Raw genomic sequence first — 18,785 nt, 5'->3', positions numbered from 1 at the left:
CCCACAATTCTCGGAGGATCTTGGAAGTTGTTGTCCAGTCATATAGTTGCAGGTTGGCCATAACTTAGTGTTGTGTAAATATCAATTATCTCGGCCCCTGAGTTATATGGATTATTTAGTGTCTGTCATGCTATAAACACAGAATATACATTCATTTTCATCATAATTACTCCATTCACATAACCTTAAAGACATGAGGCTGCACTAGATGTTATTGATCCGGATTAAAGACTAAACACAATAAAACAAGCTTTATTATTATTATTGATCTTGTTTCTTTCTGTCTCATTCCTGCTCAACTTTCTAATAGATTGTAAGCTCACAAGAGTAGGATGCCCTTTGCCTTCAGTGTTAGTATGTGTAAATGGATGTTAATGTTGTGGGTAATAAGAGGCAAGCTTTGGAGCTGGGTGGGGGGCAGATGCAAATCAATCAGCTATCACATGCATTAAAGTGCCTGTGACGGATAGAGTGTCCCTGTATTAACCATACGCTCTCCCTTAATTGCCCCATGATAACTTTCTGGGTTGGACTTGGTGACATTGAGGATCTGTTAAGGGTGTTGATGAGCGCTGGATTCATTAGTTCTCCTCTTGTGACCCGGCAGTCTTTTCATGATCCGGCTGTATAACTTCCTCTAAATAAGGTGACCTTTATCTGTACTGTTTGGACTTTATTCCCTCCTGCATTTGAAATGAGAGCAGTAAAGAAAAACAGACGCTCTCTGTCCATCTGTGATTGGGCTACCTCACCTTATAAATGGCTACGTGCGGTGGGGTGTGCAGAATATAAACATCAGTCCCCCAGCACTGTAATATGGGCTGTATTCACTAATTCTGGAGTTTCCAAGATAATTTGGAATTTATGCTTCCCAGTTTAAATGTACACAGTGACAGGTTGGCCCATCATAGCGCAGTGATATCAAAGAATCAAAATGTTCCGTTTTCCTAGAAACTCTCAGTTTATTGAATATAACTCTGTGGATGTTTGTTGGATCAACATCCTATCAGTGCCTGCTTTTGTGTCACTTGACAATTAAGTTTTCCCGGCCCAAAATTAATATTAATTAAGTCAGATTCAACATTCCCTATATTTTATTGCAACAGATTAAAATTGTACAATAACCTTTAGTTCTCAAGGGTTCATTAGTTTACCCATTTAGTGAAAAAAGAATGACCAGAAATAAAGGCAAATCTTCAAGGTAAAAAAAATCATCCCCTTAAATAAGACTGTGCGTTCATTTTAATTTATGTTTACTAGGATTAAGTAGATTATAACGAATGTAGCCTCTGATTTTAAATCAATTTGTACGTAACTTGCAGTAAATCGAATGCATGGATAATATGTTTGGTGGCTGTGACTTCTCAGATAGCTAATGAACGTTATAACTAAGTGGTTAAAGAAAGAATATGAGGGGAAAAGGAACAGAGTCAGATGGAAGAAACAGAATGATGGAAAGAAAGAGAAAATGAAAAGATAGAGAAAAGGGAAAGAGTGAGAGAGAAAAATGGTAAGAGGGTAAAAAAGAAGGGGAATATAGAGAGTCAAAAGGTAAGAAATGGTAGAAAGGGGACAGAGTGACAATAAATGAACAGAGAGATAGAAAGGAACATAATGGGAAAAAAGGGAGGGCATGAGATAGAAAAAGAAGAGACAGAGATAGAAAGAGAGAAGGAAGAGTGTGACAGAGAAAAGGAACAGGGTAAGACATTAAACAGCAAGATAAAATAAAGAGAGAGAGAGAGAGAAGAGGAACAGAGAGAGTGAAAGGTAAAAGACTTACAAAATTAACAGCGTAACATACATTGAACAATGGACAAAAGGAAAAAAGCAAGAAAATGGAGGGAAAAAGAAGAGAATGAAAAAGAAAAGGAAGAGGATGAATTTGGGGAAGGAAGAGAATGAAGAGATGCCTGCTAGGGTGTTTGTGTGTAAGGGGAAGTGTGAATGTGTGTGTGTGTGGGGGGATCGGTGTGTATGGGTAGGTGTGCATCAATTCTATCCATTCTGTCCAGTAACTTTAAAAATGTCTGCCATGAACCATGTCACTGCCTATGCCTGTAACCCACATGATGCGTATACCAAGGGAGCAGCCGTGTCCTCGATATCTGTATCATTATTCTTCCTGTTAAGCTGTTGATTAATGTTGGTTGGTTCAGGCAGCCTTTGTAAGGACAGAGGAGGAGAATAGAGAAAACCTCAGAACAATAAACTGATCAGATAATACTGGCTCTGCCACAGGCTGCCACTGATCTCAGCTTCCGTGAGGTGAACACGAGTCTTGTAGATGGTGTAATGGGGACATTAAGGGCCGTAGATGCTGAACCTCTGCATTATTATGCAATACATTAAGTACACGTTTGTGATCGCTGTGGTCCCACTGCAACATCTTATGCTTAAAAGGGGAGTTTATTTCCCAGAATCGGAAAGCAATGTACTGCTTGTTATCATAGTATAGGAAAGGATATCTGATATATTATGTTTATTGAGGATATGTAGTTCACTCATAGTTCACTGGGACTTCCCTCATTATCTTTGATCGCAGTTTCCTGTTTAAATGTGTTATAACATGACCTTTATTTAAAGGCGCCTTTAATACGGACCTGCATTTAGACAACGTCCACCCCGTCGTCCTACTGCGTTCAGGTCCCTGCTTTTACATGCATCATTTAGTGATTTCTGCTGAGGACCAACAGAGGAAGACATGGAAGGGTGAAGGCACGGGGGGGGGGATGTTAATTGAAACATTATTTCACTAAAACAGTTTTATGGAATCTGGGCTAAAACAATGTAGGCAAAAAATAGTGTACAGAACGAGGCTCTAGAACGATACCTAGAACTATGCATTAACCACACCATTAGAACCAATGTTCTAGAGCTTGAACCTGTACAGTTCATGCAGATGTCTTTGTTATGACGAACATTTCTTGTCTGTAAATGTGCTGTTTTAATAATTTTTACGTCAAATGCAAAATTAGACATGTCCTAGTACTCTTAAATCCCCTTTTCTAGGAACAATTCTTTAATCATGGCTGATTTTGCCTTTTTCCTATTATTTTTTCACTGGGAACACTTTAATCCCTATTTGACACAAAACAAGGCACTGATATGTTGTTGCCTAGCATACTAGAGAATGAAAATGGTGTTTTTTTTCTAAGTGGAACAGCACCTTTAACATTTGGATAGGGAGAGAGAGAGGAAAGGCGACGGTGTCTCAGGGAAATCCAAATATTGAGTCTTTATTGGCCTTCTATAAATTATGCCTCCAGCTCTGATTCATCATTCATACACATCAGCTCGGTATTGACCTCCAAGTGGCCCAAAGACCCTCATGTATACAGCGCAGTGTGTGTGGGCCGCTAACTGAATTGTGTTACAGCCGGTAGCGTAATTAAAGTGGGGCCCGGCTGCTGCTCTGTAGCAGAGGTCAGAGCAATGCAATTTCAAGACAAAAGGATTTAATTATCAGTGAAATGGCTGCCTTTCGGGTTCCAAACCACTGGGACTAAGCAGAGCCAGCTATAACAGAATTATACCCTGACTGGTCACGTTTATTACATGACATGGAGAATTAAGCTTCTTAAACGGTGGGCGTCCAGTGTCTGATTACATCCACATTCCTAATTATCCATTCCCAGTCCTTTGTCCTGACCTGTACAGCGTATGGTGAATGTCGGTGACCCACTCTCATGCCTCCCAACTCTCTTTTTTTGGGACAGAGGTAGAGCTCACAAGACAGCAGTATGTGGGATTTGAGTGACACTCTACCCCCCCAAGCTTTGCCCCCGGTGTCCTGGTAGAAGTTGGGACGCATGCATTGGATCTATTGTGGAATGGTACCTATTCTTATACCTCTCAGCCCCCTTCCTTAGGAGGGACAGCCTACTTGGACCCCAAATCCATCCTCTGTATTATTAGAAATGATACATTCTTATTATATGCCACAAGAAGGAGTGATGAAGATATACTATGTTTTTCTATGTGAAAACTATGGTTTTTTTAAAAAAAAATCGGAAAACTACTGAACATTTTTAAAAGCAAGTCTGAAAGTGAGACTCGCAATAATCTATCGTAGGAGTTCCCCTGAACGCATCCGCTCTACAGATTTAGCGTGATATCTCCCTATGGGATACGATACGGCATCTCTGTTCATTTAAAGTAGAATGAGACGAGGGAACTGGAATACGCGAAGTGGTTTATACAGGAAGTAAGCTGGGCGGGGCTTAGGCAGTAAACAGGAAGTGCATTGGATGGGTAGTACATGGTGGTAAACAACATCAAACACTCAATAAACTGAATAAAAGAGGTTTATGGCTATAAAGTGATTTATGATTACCAATGCAAGAGAAGAAATGGACCCGCCATTGGGGGTGTCTGAATCAATTTTGTTTAGCTCTAGGGTGAATTAATGTAAACGCTTTTATTTGTCACAAATAATTTACAGTGCTAGTTTAGGACAAATTATTAGAAACATTGAGCCATATAAAGTGACAATCATATGAAGATCCTTCCATAGACAAATGAAGAGTAATTTCACACTTCTATATGTGTTAGTAGAACACCTAAATCGATTTTTGCTACATATTTGTTTCTTAAATAATATAAATGTCTTAAAAACTGTTTGCCTTTTAATCTTGGCACATTGGGATCGGTTAATTAAAAAGCAATTTTCATTTGTCTTTGGTTTAACCTTCCAGGAACACAGAGGTGTGAACTTGTAAGTCATTTGTATGCACGGATTGTGTGAAGTCTAAGGAGGAGGGCAAGAAACCCAACATGATAATGTTACAGCAGAGGAAGTATGAGGTTTTTGGGTAGAAAGTTCTAAAAACTGTCACCGATTGTGCTTTAAAGTTCCACAGGTCACTGAATTCATTTTGATTGACCACCTGGCTTATTTGGAGTTCCATAAAGTAGAGGGTAACCATATGGTTGGTTCCATGATGGAGACTTTGGCCGTTTGGGTGGCTTTGGTATGTTGAGGTATTATGCATGGTTTTGTGAAGGAATGGATAGACCTGTGAGTGTTTCTTTGGTGATGGCCACTCTATGAGTGGATACCTGATGGAGAAAGTTGACAGTGCAAGTGGTTCCTTGATGTAGAGAGTGGTGGAACGGTAATTCCATGATGGAGATGGTTGCATTGTACGGTCTGTGAGAAAAATGTATCGGGGTTGCTTGTATTTAATGTCTCAGGATTTGAAACCGTAACCAGTTGTTGTGGTTAATAAAATGGACAGGATGATCATTTTTGCTTTCCAGAAATGTGACCTTGACCATTTATTTTGCTTTGTAAAAATAAGAAAGCTGTTGCGTTTGTGAGGTTATGCATAATAAATTCAGAAGTCTGTTGTTGGTTTGTAAGAAGAACTTGTGGTCCATTCTCGTGGCTTACTCATAGAAACAATGTTCACTGCCTCTTTGAAATACAGGTTATTGGCCATCATATGTCTTTATTGTAGCCATTAAAGTCTTGTTCCCCCTGTCTCCCATTTGACTGTTACTGTTTCTGAGGGGGTCGTTAACAAAGATGTAGCCACTATTCCACCTGATGTATCTCACTTTAATTTTCATGTGTCCGTTCACATGAGTGGGGGATGCGCCAGTTGTATCACAGCTGCTTTTCCACGTTCCCTTGGGCCCTATCAATGCAATGCAGAGCTACCGGAAGTGCTCATCAAGAGAATTGAACACTAACTGGAAAATGTTCCCAAAACCTGCAATCATAAACTGAATCGTTTGCAGCTTCAAAACTATTATCCATTACCTACATTGTGTAGTTAAGCTAGTCATGTATCGCTGCCTCTATCCAGTCTTAACCATTCTAAAATAGAACACTGGTCATCCAATAAGTGGTGACCAGGTCACGTGGCTATATGATGGATGGAATGCAACAATCTCCTGTCCTCCTTTCTAATTTTCTCATGATGAGATGGGCGTTGTGCTAGAGTAATCACACTTTTTTATTCACAATGAAAACCAGAACTTGTTTTATTATGAACACTCCCCGGCAGTCAAATCCTCCTGTTTTACTAAATGTGACATCCATCCTACTATCGCATCATCATCCAACCTCTTAAGTCACACTTTGCAATTATCATTTATCAGAGGTTGAGTTCATCTGATTCTCACATTCCCTCGTGACCGTTCTTATCTCTTTCTCTCTTTGTGGATGTTTTCCCAGTAGTGAAAACACTTTGTTTTTTTTACTTCATTCAGCATAGCACATGGACCTACCATTCCAACGGTTGCTTTACATAGAATCTCATATGTCAAAACGACACAAGTGGCTAGGGACCAGCTGTTATTGTTCTTCTGTTAACCGTTATTGGCAATAAATTCCATGAGCTACAAGTTTCCCAACTTGTAAGATGGGTGAACAATAGACCCCAACAGCTTTTTTTCTAAAAAATACTCATACTGCAAAGAAAAGTCCACTTTCATGGCAAATACTGTACATGGAAATAAGTAACACACTGATTGTAGAGATAAATCATTACATACGTGGTGGCAAAGGATGCATGTATACAGTATGGGGATGGGTAGACACCAGGCGTAGGTGAGGAGTGAGTGTGTGCAGCAGCAAAAACTGCCCTCCTGGTGTCAAACACAGCAAGGAAAAGGCATAGCTGGGTCATATTGGGAGTTCTGAAGAACCGGCAGGTACAAAAAGATAAGAAGGCACCTATTTACAGGTGAAGACAACAGAAGGTTTTACACACACCAGTACCGCTTTGCATATGTGCATTGCAAGGTGATGACTTCATGATATTGTATATTATGTGGCTGGACGCCACAGTTCGTCACAACATATTGGATCGCTGAATGCGTAGCTTGTACTGATCTCCATTTATCTCTCCACCTTTGCAGTTGGTTTATTCTCAGAGTGCAGCCAGTTGCTTGTCTAATACGGTAATTTCTCTGTCTAAGGCACTAATCATCCCAGTGCCTGCCAACTGTTGTATTGCAATGCGAGTGCAAGCAAATTGCTCCCAAGTTCAGAATATCGCTGTATCCGTTTTATTTCCCAAACATTATTGACTTTTATGTCCGCACCGCAATTCCATGTGTTTACTGGCGATGAATGGCTGTATTTTATAGTCGTAATGTCCAAAAATCCATCATCCCTCTTCTGGCAATCCTAGGTATTGATTGTGACAGATCGTGGCACATCGATCTTCTCATTGATTGTACAGCAACGTCCTGCTTGCAGGATTTTCCTGCTTCTTTTTTTGGTTGGTTTATATAAGAATTGGCACAGAATTGGCAGTGGTCATATATAACGTCAGCTCGCTGCCAGCCGGGTCTTTTCCTGGATTTATTAGATTTAACTTTTACTTTGGATTATATAATTTGTACATTGTTACCAGGGCGTATCCGCCATTTATTTGAAATGTCCTTGTATTGTGACCTCTCCGTGTCTGGAGACCAGAACATGGGTTGTGTTCCTTCTACAGGTTTTATATACAGTCCGTTTAGCATGTTCCAGTAAAGGCTGAGGATTGCAGGAAATCTGTGTGTTCTAAATGCGTTTTCACTGCGTTTCAAAGCTATTACGGCTTAAGACTTAAAGTTGCCAGCCTGAATTTGTCTATTTTCACGAGGTTGACAAAGCAGGCCCTTTAGGGTTAGACTGAACCACAACTGATACTTCTTCTTTGTGTCAGCGGAAAGATGGCATTGGGGGCAGGGTGAGCAATAGCAACGCTTTACCTGTACCATAACTATTCATAAATTATATTCTGGGGCTCTTTAGAAATAAAAAGAAGGGGCGTCCATTAGAAAGAAGGAAAATGGAAATGGTAAACTGGTAAAAGTTAAAAAACATTTTCTTTATCTATGATTCCAACAACAATATCTATGATAAGTTCATATGTAGAGGAAATGTATACTTTTCTGTGTAATAAAAAACAATTAAACAATTATATAACTGTACAGAAGTTGTTTATTTAATCAATAAATATCAATAAATAACAAATTATTTGTAATTTCAACATCTTTGCTGTATTATTGAAGGATAGTAGTCATTAAAATGTTTGTTGGATAGGATTTTTTATAGTTGAGCATGGTTTATACAATTTTGTTTGCATTTAAAGCAAAATAACCTTTTTTACCTTAACTTTTTGGTTGAGAATTTGGGGGACAAAATAGTAACTGGGGACAGAAGTCTTAATCACCCTACGCTGTTTGGCATTTAAGGACATCCAGGTGTCCCATGTAGTCCACACCAGTATATGTATAGGACGACTTACTGTCCTGTTGGGTATATAAGCAGACCCAGGTCCGTATGGATTCCCAGCTTGCCCCTGTCTGTATCCCGGGGGTCTCGCTATACGCTGTAACACATTCGTATTGATCCAGCCAGGGCAATTAACTGTTTCTCTCAATACTTGCCTTGCAGATCCCGACTGGGCTTCATACACACTAGGGGTGTTCATTTGCCTAAACTGTTCAGGAATTCATCGCAACATCCCACAGATCAGCCGGGTGAAGTCTGTTCGTTTAGACCCTTGGGATGATGTGCAGATTGAGGTATGGAAGTAATTATCTTTTATCTGATGATTATAACCTTGTGTTTGCGCTGTCAGCTCCCGTGGTGGGATAGACCTTGATGTGTGATGTACAAAAGTGTTGTATCGGAGTCACACAGAGTCTGCCATCATTATCCTGGCAAAAGTAGAATTCTACTGAGTTCCTGTACAACAGGAATATGATATATGTGATTATAAAGAAATTATACGCGTTTTTTGTAAGTTATGCCATCCTGCAGGAAAACTTGGCGTAGGCTTTCCTTTTAAGTCAACATATGCAAAAAAGAGTTAACCAAAAAAGTTGTCTTATTTTTACTGCTAATTTTGTAAGACAATGTTACATAAAGTAGAAACATTTATTTAAAGATACAAAGGTGAACATAATCGCTAAGCACAAATTAAATGTATAAATTTCTATTTTTTCAAGTAAAACAAAAATCACAATTATCAAAATGTTTTCCCGTTTTCCTCAGTTTTACATAAAACTTTAATGTATTGAGGGCCGAGTGTACTGTATGTGAATTTTACCATGTGCTATTGTACATTTTTTTGATTTGGGGTAGATGTTGAAATTAACTATGCATTAAATATAAGCCTTAGTCTTAAATCTTAAACGGTTTTGGCCTAATTTAATTCCCAAGAATAAGTCTTTATTATAGATGGAAGAGAACCCCTGAAATGGTGGTATTTTAGAAGTGTTCCTGTTGGGCAGTCGTGAGTTTTCATGATTTCTAAAAGACCACCCTTGCCTGTTCAATTTAGGACAGATTTATCCTATTTTTTAATTAATCAACAATAATTAATAATAAACAACCATCTTCTCTTCTGTAACGAAAACACCAAAACATGTCTTGTAAATCCGAGAATGATTTGTTTGGTTACTGAAAACCGGTCTCGCTAAAAGCGTCTCAGCTACTGCGATTCATGTAAGTGTTTGAAGATGAGGTTACCACCATTATAAAACAGGAAAACCAGTTTGTCTGGTTTCCATGCCACAGGTGAACAAAGAAAATGTCAGCTCAACCAGTTACAGGACACACGGCCCCGCGTGCTTTCCCTTATTTATTTATAAATGTTATCATAGCTTTACTGATATGCATTTAAAATTGCACGCACTGCATTGTTTTCATATGACAGGAGGAGGAAATTTTCCGTTACGCTTACTTTCATGGGAACTTCCTGTCGGGGAAGAAGCAAAGAGTGTAAATAAAAATGTCCTCCCCCGCCATATTGAAAACCAAAACGTGTTATTTCTCAACGTCCTAACATTTTCATAATGGATTGAAAACTAATACTAAATGCCTGTTCTTTTTTTTGTAGTATATGTCCTGCCTGGGAAATAAGGTAGCGCAACAAAAGTTTGAATCTAAAGTGCCAGCATTTTATTATAAGCCTACTGCATCGGATTGCCAGTAAGTTGTCCGAGAAAACCTTATCTTGAACAAACTATATATAATGCAGTTTTATGTCAATTTTGTTTTAATAATTGTTTAATTGGGATGCACAGGATTTTCTGGAGTGCGGCCCAACATTTTAAATATTCTCCATTGGGTGTTGCCACAATGAATCACAACTTAGATGACATTGTCATCGCTGGATTCTCACGCTATTAGGTTAAGCAATATAATTATTAGTCGGGTGCCCTCTTCATATCTAGGTTATTTAAGTTTAATACGAGTTATGGGGACTCCTTCCCAGAGCACCCCATGGTTTCATGCAAATTACAGGGGGTGCCGTTGTGTGTTTACCCTGAATTCATGATACAATATAGCAGATACAAAGATATATACAATATAGCAGATACAAAAATATATACAATATAGCAGATACATGAAGCACTTAACGTCCTTGTGGCCCCAAAACACACGAGAGAATAACCAGAGGTATAATGTGAATTTTATACCTTTTTTATGTGTTTTTTATGCTAAATCTTAGCGTTTTTTGTGGATGCAGGAAGTAGCCGCACCGCAGGGGTTTTACCTGCTAAACTGTAGCAGTGAACTATCAGGAATGCTTACTAGACGTAACAAGGCCCCAAATCTGTATTGAATATGTTGTATGAAGTTTAGCAATTAAAGGTTACTTGTACATGCCCCATTACGGCCACAAACAGCATTGTGTCTTTTTATGTCAATATTTGTTTAGTTATTTGACATTCATCAAGCCGTAATTTATTATGTGCATAACTGCAGTAAGATAAAGCATTGCTAGGTTTACTTAGCAGGTAATACACCGCAATAAGTTATTATAAAGGCTTCCATCGAATAAGCAGCTCTAATAAAATAGGTTTATAAGAATGTAGTGAATACGACAGAGAGGATTTTGTGTTAAGTTGGAAATGTTCTGGTGGAAATGTCTCCAGCGTGTGGTTTTGGTAACACATTTGTATCGTGAAGCAGGCGAGGTGTCATAATGTATTCTGTATAGAGTAGTTAATGCCATAGAGCGCACTCGTGCGAAGCTGTCTCGTGTCACGACACGTATTCGGGTGGCTTGGGTTTCACACGGTGCCTCGGGTCAGCAGCCGTCACCTTGATACGCAGAATTATTCACAACATAACCGGTTCTCGTCCCGGTATATTGGACTGTATTGTGACGTTATTACTGAGTGTTGTAACACCGAGATTATTCAGCAATTCTATAAGTAAATGAGGAAGTACAAACAATGAGAAATATGTGTTAAAACGGGTATTGGTTTGTAGACAAATTATTTTTTATAGACATGATTATCCTGAAATGGTTCTTTAGTTTAAAGCTTTTAAGGGAACTGGCTTAAGCAACCTGTAATTCTCCAGCTGAAGTTCCCATGAACTTAAGACAACCTAGAGAAGATATTCCCTTTTTGCTGCTGTGTATAGCTGATATAACCATCATGGTATATAAGTGGAGCAGCCTTCCTGCAGAAGTGGTAGAGGTTAATACAGTAAGGGAATATTACCATGCATGGGATAGGTCTGAGTCTTTACATCAGGAAAAACAGACACACTAGATGGAGCGAATAAGTACAGTAATGGCATTTATTATATTATTGTAATTATTATATTAATGTATAACTATGATTATAGTAAAATAGAGTGTAGTTATTATAATGCCCTCACAGTATGATTGTTTTAATTTTACAGGTGACTTCAAAACATTAATAGTAAGGTTGACCTTGATGGACTTCTTTGACCTTGAGGTGTCTTTTTTTCAATCTGAATTACTATATTACTATTTGTAAGGATTCCCATGCCTTTCTGTAACATATGAATAGAGTTAGTTGTGCAAAATGCTTATTATTTCTGGTAGAATAGGCTTGGATAACAAATTAAAAATTTTGATCCCTATCAAGCACATATTAGATATATTTTTATTAGCTTGAGAAACTTAACCTAAAAACCTTGTTATATTTCTTATATACTTGACTTCGAAATAATCATTTTTGGCATCTTGTTTTTGGATGAATTCGCACATCTTACTTCACTTTTGAAAATCAACGCACTGATTAAATTCTAATACACTTAGCCTGGTTTAGCTAATCTTGGATGAGCCACCTTAAAAATACATCAAAAAGGCATGATGGGAGTTCTAGTCCACAACAACTAGAATTCTAACGGTATCTTGTATATAGAATTTCTGTTTTCCTGAAACGCTTGCTGACCACGATGGGACTTGCAGTTTAATGACTCTGGTATACAACTGCTCTTTAATTGTTTGTGTCGTTGGGAGCATGCGGTTTGCTGAATTGTGTGTCCTATGTGTTCATTTTCAGAGTTCTCCGCGAGCAGTGGATCAGAGCCAAGTACGAAAGGAAGGAGTTTATTTACATTGAAAAGCAGGAACCTTATTCAGCAGGTAGGGAATTGTGTTTCAACCGAACCGCTTTTCGTAACTCGTAGATATTCAGGGTAAAAGAAAATAGCTAGTATTGATTTTCAGTAAATCACTGAAACCTAAAACAGATATTCTAGGATCATGCGTCTCATATATTATTACTAAGAGAGAGAATTGCATTTCTTTGAACAATAAATTCTACCACTATTATTTCCCTTTTACATCACCATGTACTGTGTTAATTATTCATTGTTTTAGCTGCACTAAAAAGACAATACGGCTATGCTAATTTGCTGTGTGTCTGCGTTTTCTGAGAAAATATAGCTGTTGATGTCTTGGGAGTGGATTTGGCTACCTTGTTTTTCTCTGCACGGGTTTAGGAAGAAAGAGGGCTTAGTTGGGGAGCAAAATAAAAGGCGTAGTTCAACATTGAAAAATGTAAGGTTATGCATCATGAAACAAATCACTGTTTATTTCACCATGGCAGTGTGGCCAGGTGATGTACCATGTGGCCTTACATCAGGAGGAAGACAACGGACTGAATTAATAGGACTAGCTACTGAATTTGTTAAATTAAATTCATTAAATTCCGGGCTGTGAAACCCATTAGAATGATAGAATGGCGAGCAGTAAGGATCCATAGACTTTTTAGAATTTTACTATGTGATTTTAAAATGTAAAATGCTAATTGATCTGACTTTTATTATTTGTTGTATGCAGCCTGTAAATCAGTGTTACAGAGCACTTTATGTATGCATGCCATGCACAATCAATTCCTGAATTTGCAGAAATTTGGGGAATTTAATAATTCATGTTTATTAGGTTTTTTCTGTTTATTTATATTTCTCTATTCTGGCACAGCATGCATTTGGCGTAGTGCCGGGAAACCAGATAAGATGCTAACTACAGAGTTCCCTGCTTAATGAGCTGACCCGGAGACCTTTCAAAAATATTTACATGTTACAGCCCATAACAAAGGTTCTATGTAGAAACGCACCAGCTTTGGTAACCAAATGTTACTTGTTGCCATAGAAACCCTAAATTCGCAATACAGCATTGTGCTTGCCTACTGCCTACGCCAGGCCTCTCGGAATTATATTTCATAAGAAAAGAGCGTTTTCAAATAAATCCATGGAGATACCAAGCAATTTTAGAAACACTAGATATGGATCTCAAAATGAATTGCGTCATTTTTAAAGTTGTAACAATGACTGTTTCCTTTAAAATTCAGAAACACTATACATGCGCGATACCGGCTTTTTTTGTGTAACATAATTGCATAATCCTGTGGTTGACATAAACTGTTAAACAATTTCTAAGTACTTTATTACTGTTTCCTACCTAGAAGCTAAACCAGTCCATGAAATAACTCCCCCGGCTGTTAGCAAATCAGCCCTTTACTGTTCATGAAATAAGGATTGATTGGACATATTTTAGAATATAAAATCTAGAAATGTATAATCTAATCTAAAAATATATATTAAAAAATTGTTTCTACAATGCAGTAATCTATATTTCTTCTTTCACTGTTGGCTGCATTTGTGCCCATCATTCAAATTGATCTATACATTTACAAGCAATTTGACCCGTACATAGTGCCGAAAGAAAAGTGTTGTCTCTAGAGAACCGTTATTGATTTTTGTTTTCATCAAGAATGCATTTAGAATTTAAGTTATATTTACAGCTGTAAAATGCGTGTGTCAAAAATTGTCTCATTATAAGCACAGTATTTAAATTAAAAAAATAAAATTATTATAGGACAATGTGATCTTTGGACGCTGCTTTAACAGTTCAATGATGCAAAGAGAGATTGTTCACCTTGACATATAAAGCCGGTGAAGCGCATCGTATCGGGCGATCGCAGGGCTCAAGGTTAAAACACGAAAAAGGAAATCTTAAAAAAGCTGACTTTGCTGATTTGGCACTGGAACGTCTCACGGAAAACATTTTAAAATTCATTTTTTTGCTCAGAAGAGCTGTGTTGTAAAGGAGTTCAATTATCCTGTCAAAGTTACATGAAAATTGTTTTATCGTAACTTCTGTAAACAGTATAGAGCCAGCACCTGTGATAAACTCTTTTACCAATGAATAAAAGAGACAATTGTAGAGTTCCGCGGCTCGCACTCTTTGGACTGGTTTTGAAGAACGAGCATGTAAATTCATTGATACATGCAGTAGATCGTAGTCTATCCTTTGGCCAACCAAGAGCCATGCGACTCGCCCACTGCAGCCCCAGGAGCCAAGCCAGAGCCAAGCCAGACTTTTGGTAACTCATTAACCTACCTGGAAACTTAATGGAATTGACCTGGAGTCTCCGGTGAAATGTTGCTTCTGGGACACCCCGGGCCAGTTTCTTTAATCTTCGGCAGGAGAGCAGCGCTGGGCCACGCCCACTCCTCACCTAGGTTCAACCCATTCCCCACCTACTTCTCATCCACAGCCAGTCTAGTGAAGTCCATCTGGGGCTAGCCCCACCCCTGAATTAAACCACACCCCAGAAGAGGTGGGGCTTTGTGTAGTGGATATGCCCATTGTCTGCTTACACTCTTAAACGCCTAACACGTTGAGCCTTCACCTTAAAGGCCAACCATTGCAAGGTGTGTTAATGTCCCTCTGTCTGTCTCTCTCCATAACTACTTACTTACTTCTATCTACGTATAAGGACATTGAATAGTAGACCTGTCGCCAAAAATAAACTTCTCCTTAGTCAACAATAAGCTGCTTATACGTTCTGTTAAAATATTTTAGCGCACCATATGGCATATTTTTTTAGAGATTGCAATAAAAGACGCGCTCACTGTGCTTGCTGCTGAGCGTTTATATTTTCTATGTTAATACAGTGAGGGAGCTCGTGGCATATGGTTATCCTGAATCTAAGACAAGACCAAGGACTGGTTAAGGTCTGAGTCTATACACCAAGAAAAATGGGGCACGAGATGGGTCTTATGTGCCGTCTACCCGTAACAAAACACGTTTCAAATCCCCTTGGCTGATATATTAATAATATATTTAAAAAAAATAATAATTATCTTTGGCACTTGGCAGGTGCTCTTTAACATCACTTAGACCTCTATTTGTTTTATTTTATATTTAATAATTACGTACTCGTCTCCTGCACGATAATTAATTTAAGTGCTCATAGGATGGCAATATGAAAGCCCTTTTTTTTATTAAAAACCGCATTTTTGTTCCACAGTGCTGACACAGCGTACATTTCTTTTTCAATTATTATAGTTGTAGTGCGTGACCTTGGGGACGGTTAGCCATTAGAAGTCGTAGTTATTACAGACATTCCAGAAAAATTAGGTTATTTTTAGTATAGTTTGATAGTTTGTTAGTTATGTAGTTTTCCCAAAGTACCTTTTTTTTATAATATTCATAAAATGTCGTATTTTATTGATTTTATTTAAAAGTTATGGAGTTTAGGGAATTCTGTCTCTCCAGCCAGACTTAATTCGTATTTTTGGAGATTACCTTTTAAGGCTAGTGAAGCAAAAAATTTTTTACCATGTCATACTTTATTATAATCTCTGTTATCTTATTATTTGTCTTTCATGTTTTATGCTTACGCACCCAGCCAACTATCCTTTAAGTGTTTTTTTTCTAAATTTGTGATGTTGTTACCCTAAGGTTTTGAAGGAATTGTGCATTCTTTGCATTACAATGCTCAAAATTCTTATTGTAAGCCCAGATCTGCTCATTGATGGCAATGGCCAAGACTCAGGGGAGAGTTGAACAATTGAATTCAGAAGAGCATTGGGTAAAAGGCATCGGCAGAGCGCCTGACAGCGGGGCTTTTACCCCAGAAATCAGATCCCTGTAAAAGAATCCCCTTAAATATCTCCAGCATTTATTTCAGATACAATGACAATAATTACATTTAATTATGCAAAAAAATGGTTAGGTTTCATTGCATTAAGGTTACATTTCAATAAATACAGACCAGTCCCCATTATATATATATATATATATATATATATATATACATATTTATACACAAACATATATATAAAAACCTTTTACTTCGGGTATGTCATATATTTTAATAGCAATATATATATGATGTATAATAAGCTCCTAAAAGAATCTTTTCTTAAAGCAATCTAATCGGACATTGCCTATGTGTTAATACATGATATGTGTTTTAACACTGCTGTATTATACGGCTTTAGCTTGGAATGCAGGGAAAATTAAAATGGAAATATTTTAATTACAAATATATTTAGGACTCCGTATGGCGTGTTAAAATAAATCTGCCACTTCTCCCAAATAGAACATTGCACAGTTCTGTACGTAAACGGCTGTAATGCTGTTCATGGATTACAAAAAGGAATATATGTATTATGATCTCTCCTTATTCACAGTGGCATATTCTGTTAGTTAGTTGACAGTTAGGGGGGCAGCAGCGAGTCTCCCACAAAACTGGGGGCCACTGCTCCGTGTGTGGAAGTTACCCCGCGCTCCATGTCCTCAATATGCCATAACTGCCTATAACATGAGAGCTTCCATCTTAGTGTCCTTTTCTAAGTTTCTGCAAGGTTTTTCCTCCCCATTACCTTATCTTACCTTCTTCTGCCTGTCTTCTCACTTCCCAGTCAGCCGAGATGGTCATCAACACTTCAGGTGTCATCTCATTGTCCGTGAGTAGACACGCGGGAGAAGGTAGAAGAATGAACCCGTTAACAATTGTGCAAACTTTCCTTTTTTACTGGCTCTTAAAGCTCTATTTTTGTGCATCTTCCAGAAATGCTAAATTTCTTCTTTTTTTTTTGTCTTCTTAGAAAGTGTAAATCCCACATTTTGGTGCGTGAACCTTTCTATCCTGTATAAATGTCATTGAGTCAAAAGTTTAGCTGCCACAATGTAACACATTTCATTTAGCGTAATACGATAATGCATCCGTTCTTTTCATCCGAACGGCTCTGGGCTTTCATTTGTCACGAAGAATCCAGCTTTCCTGCTGGTTAAAACTACCAAGTGTTATAAAAGAGAAAGACTTACCATCAATCTGGATCCCAATCGGAAATTTAAAGGGACGCTTCAGCCATCGTGTGCAAATAATGCTTATAATGGCCTTTGTAATATATATGTATATGTATATATAGCAATGTACATGCGCTGGATGCTCGCTGCCAGCACCAGACCCTAGATCGCCAATCGTCATTGAAGATTTATATTCATTTTGGAAATCAATAATGCCATTTTACCCTAATTTCCATGCTTATTAAAGGTGCTGTTCCACCTACTCTACCGAATAATAATTATTTAATCATATAACATTTTGTCCCCTCTCGTTAATATGCTTCTGACACCAAAGCGGGCATATAAACTGAAAAGGTCTATGTGATCAAACCTTCATAGGAAGCTTTTCAGTTCTAATGTACTAGAATAGGACAAAATCAGTGGGAAGGACATAATGCATTGTACGCACAGCCCTGATCCCCAAGAGGTTAACGATCCAACCTTCTTGGATGTAAAAATTCCATTTAGGGACGAAGAATAGCTATCTTTTTTTCCCTTGCACTCACATGACTAATATTTGCAAGGACGGTATTGTCTTGGTAAACAGTGACATCTTGTTCCAAAGTCACAAAGGAAATCTCTGTGCGCTGACACAAGCCCTGCAAGAACAGCTCAAGGAGCTCATTCTTATTGTCACTCGTATCGTCTGTTTCAGTGGGAGATCGAGACAACCCCTTGGTTTCACTGTTTATGCTAAATATTTATGTAGGTAAATCCGTCAGGCGCGGCCGTGCGTCGGTAATAAGGCTCGATAGGATAAGAAGATTTGCTCTTCTGTTTTTTGGTAATTATTGTAACTGAGCTATTATGTGCTGAGATAGCGTTACCTGACCTTCAGCTAACCGGCATATCATTATCATGTTCTGCTTTGGAAATGGTATTTTAAGCTCATTGTTCAGCTTAAAGTTAAATAAGCTATTCTTAAGTTTTGTTTTCTTGTTCAACTGTTGTGACTCCCATGATACTCAAACGGTAGTCCACAATATCTACAGTGTCAAGGATTGGCCATTACCACCCAAAGACAGTGTTAATCACCTTTTTTTCAACCTGGTAACGAATACAAAAGGGTATCAGTTACGTATTTTTGATGCTGCCATGAACCAAAAAATTCTGATTGATTGGATGTTGTCATAGTAACCGGCAGTCAACACGAATGCCGGCAGATACAATCTGGAAGGTTTGTAGACGAAACCTTGTACTTCCCTTCTGTTTCCCTAAACATTGTTCCTCCCCAAAAATTTGAGTTTGATAAAAGTCCAACTCGCTAATTCACTAAAGCACTCACCAGAGAAAAGTCACACCTCTCATGCACTCGCCTGCAGCAGAGTCAAGTGAATGAGAGTTGGAAAAGTGAATGAGAGTTTTCAATGGCGGGGGGGGGTTTAATAGATCTAGGGAACATGTGTGTATATGTATGAT

At 38.2% G+C, this 18,785-nt stretch overlaps 1 protein-coding gene across 1 annotated transcript in view; it reads left to right on the top strand.

The window, feature by feature from the left end:
• Positions 1-18,785, top strand: part of ADAP1 (ArfGAP with dual PH domains 1) — a 37,107-nt gene that overhangs the window by 2,248 nt on the left and 16,074 nt on the right. Inside the window, exons 2-4 of the mRNA XM_053471764.1 lie at positions 8,402-8,532; positions 9,852-9,943; positions 12,283-12,365. Coding sequence (XP_053327739.1) covers positions 8,402-8,532; positions 9,852-9,943; positions 12,283-12,365 — 306 coding nt within the window. The remainder of the gene's footprint in view (positions 1-8,401; positions 8,533-9,851; positions 9,944-12,282; positions 12,366-18,785) is intronic.

Source organism: Spea bombifrons, chromosome 7, assembly GCF_027358695.1.
Source record: "Spea bombifrons isolate aSpeBom1 chromosome 7, aSpeBom1.2.pri, whole genome shotgun sequence".
Taxonomy (NCBI): Eukaryota; Metazoa; Chordata; class Amphibia; order Anura; family Pelobatidae; genus Spea; species Spea bombifrons.
The sequence above is the reverse complement of the archived record's forward strand: the minus strand, read 5'-3'. Positions and strand labels throughout refer to the sequence as shown.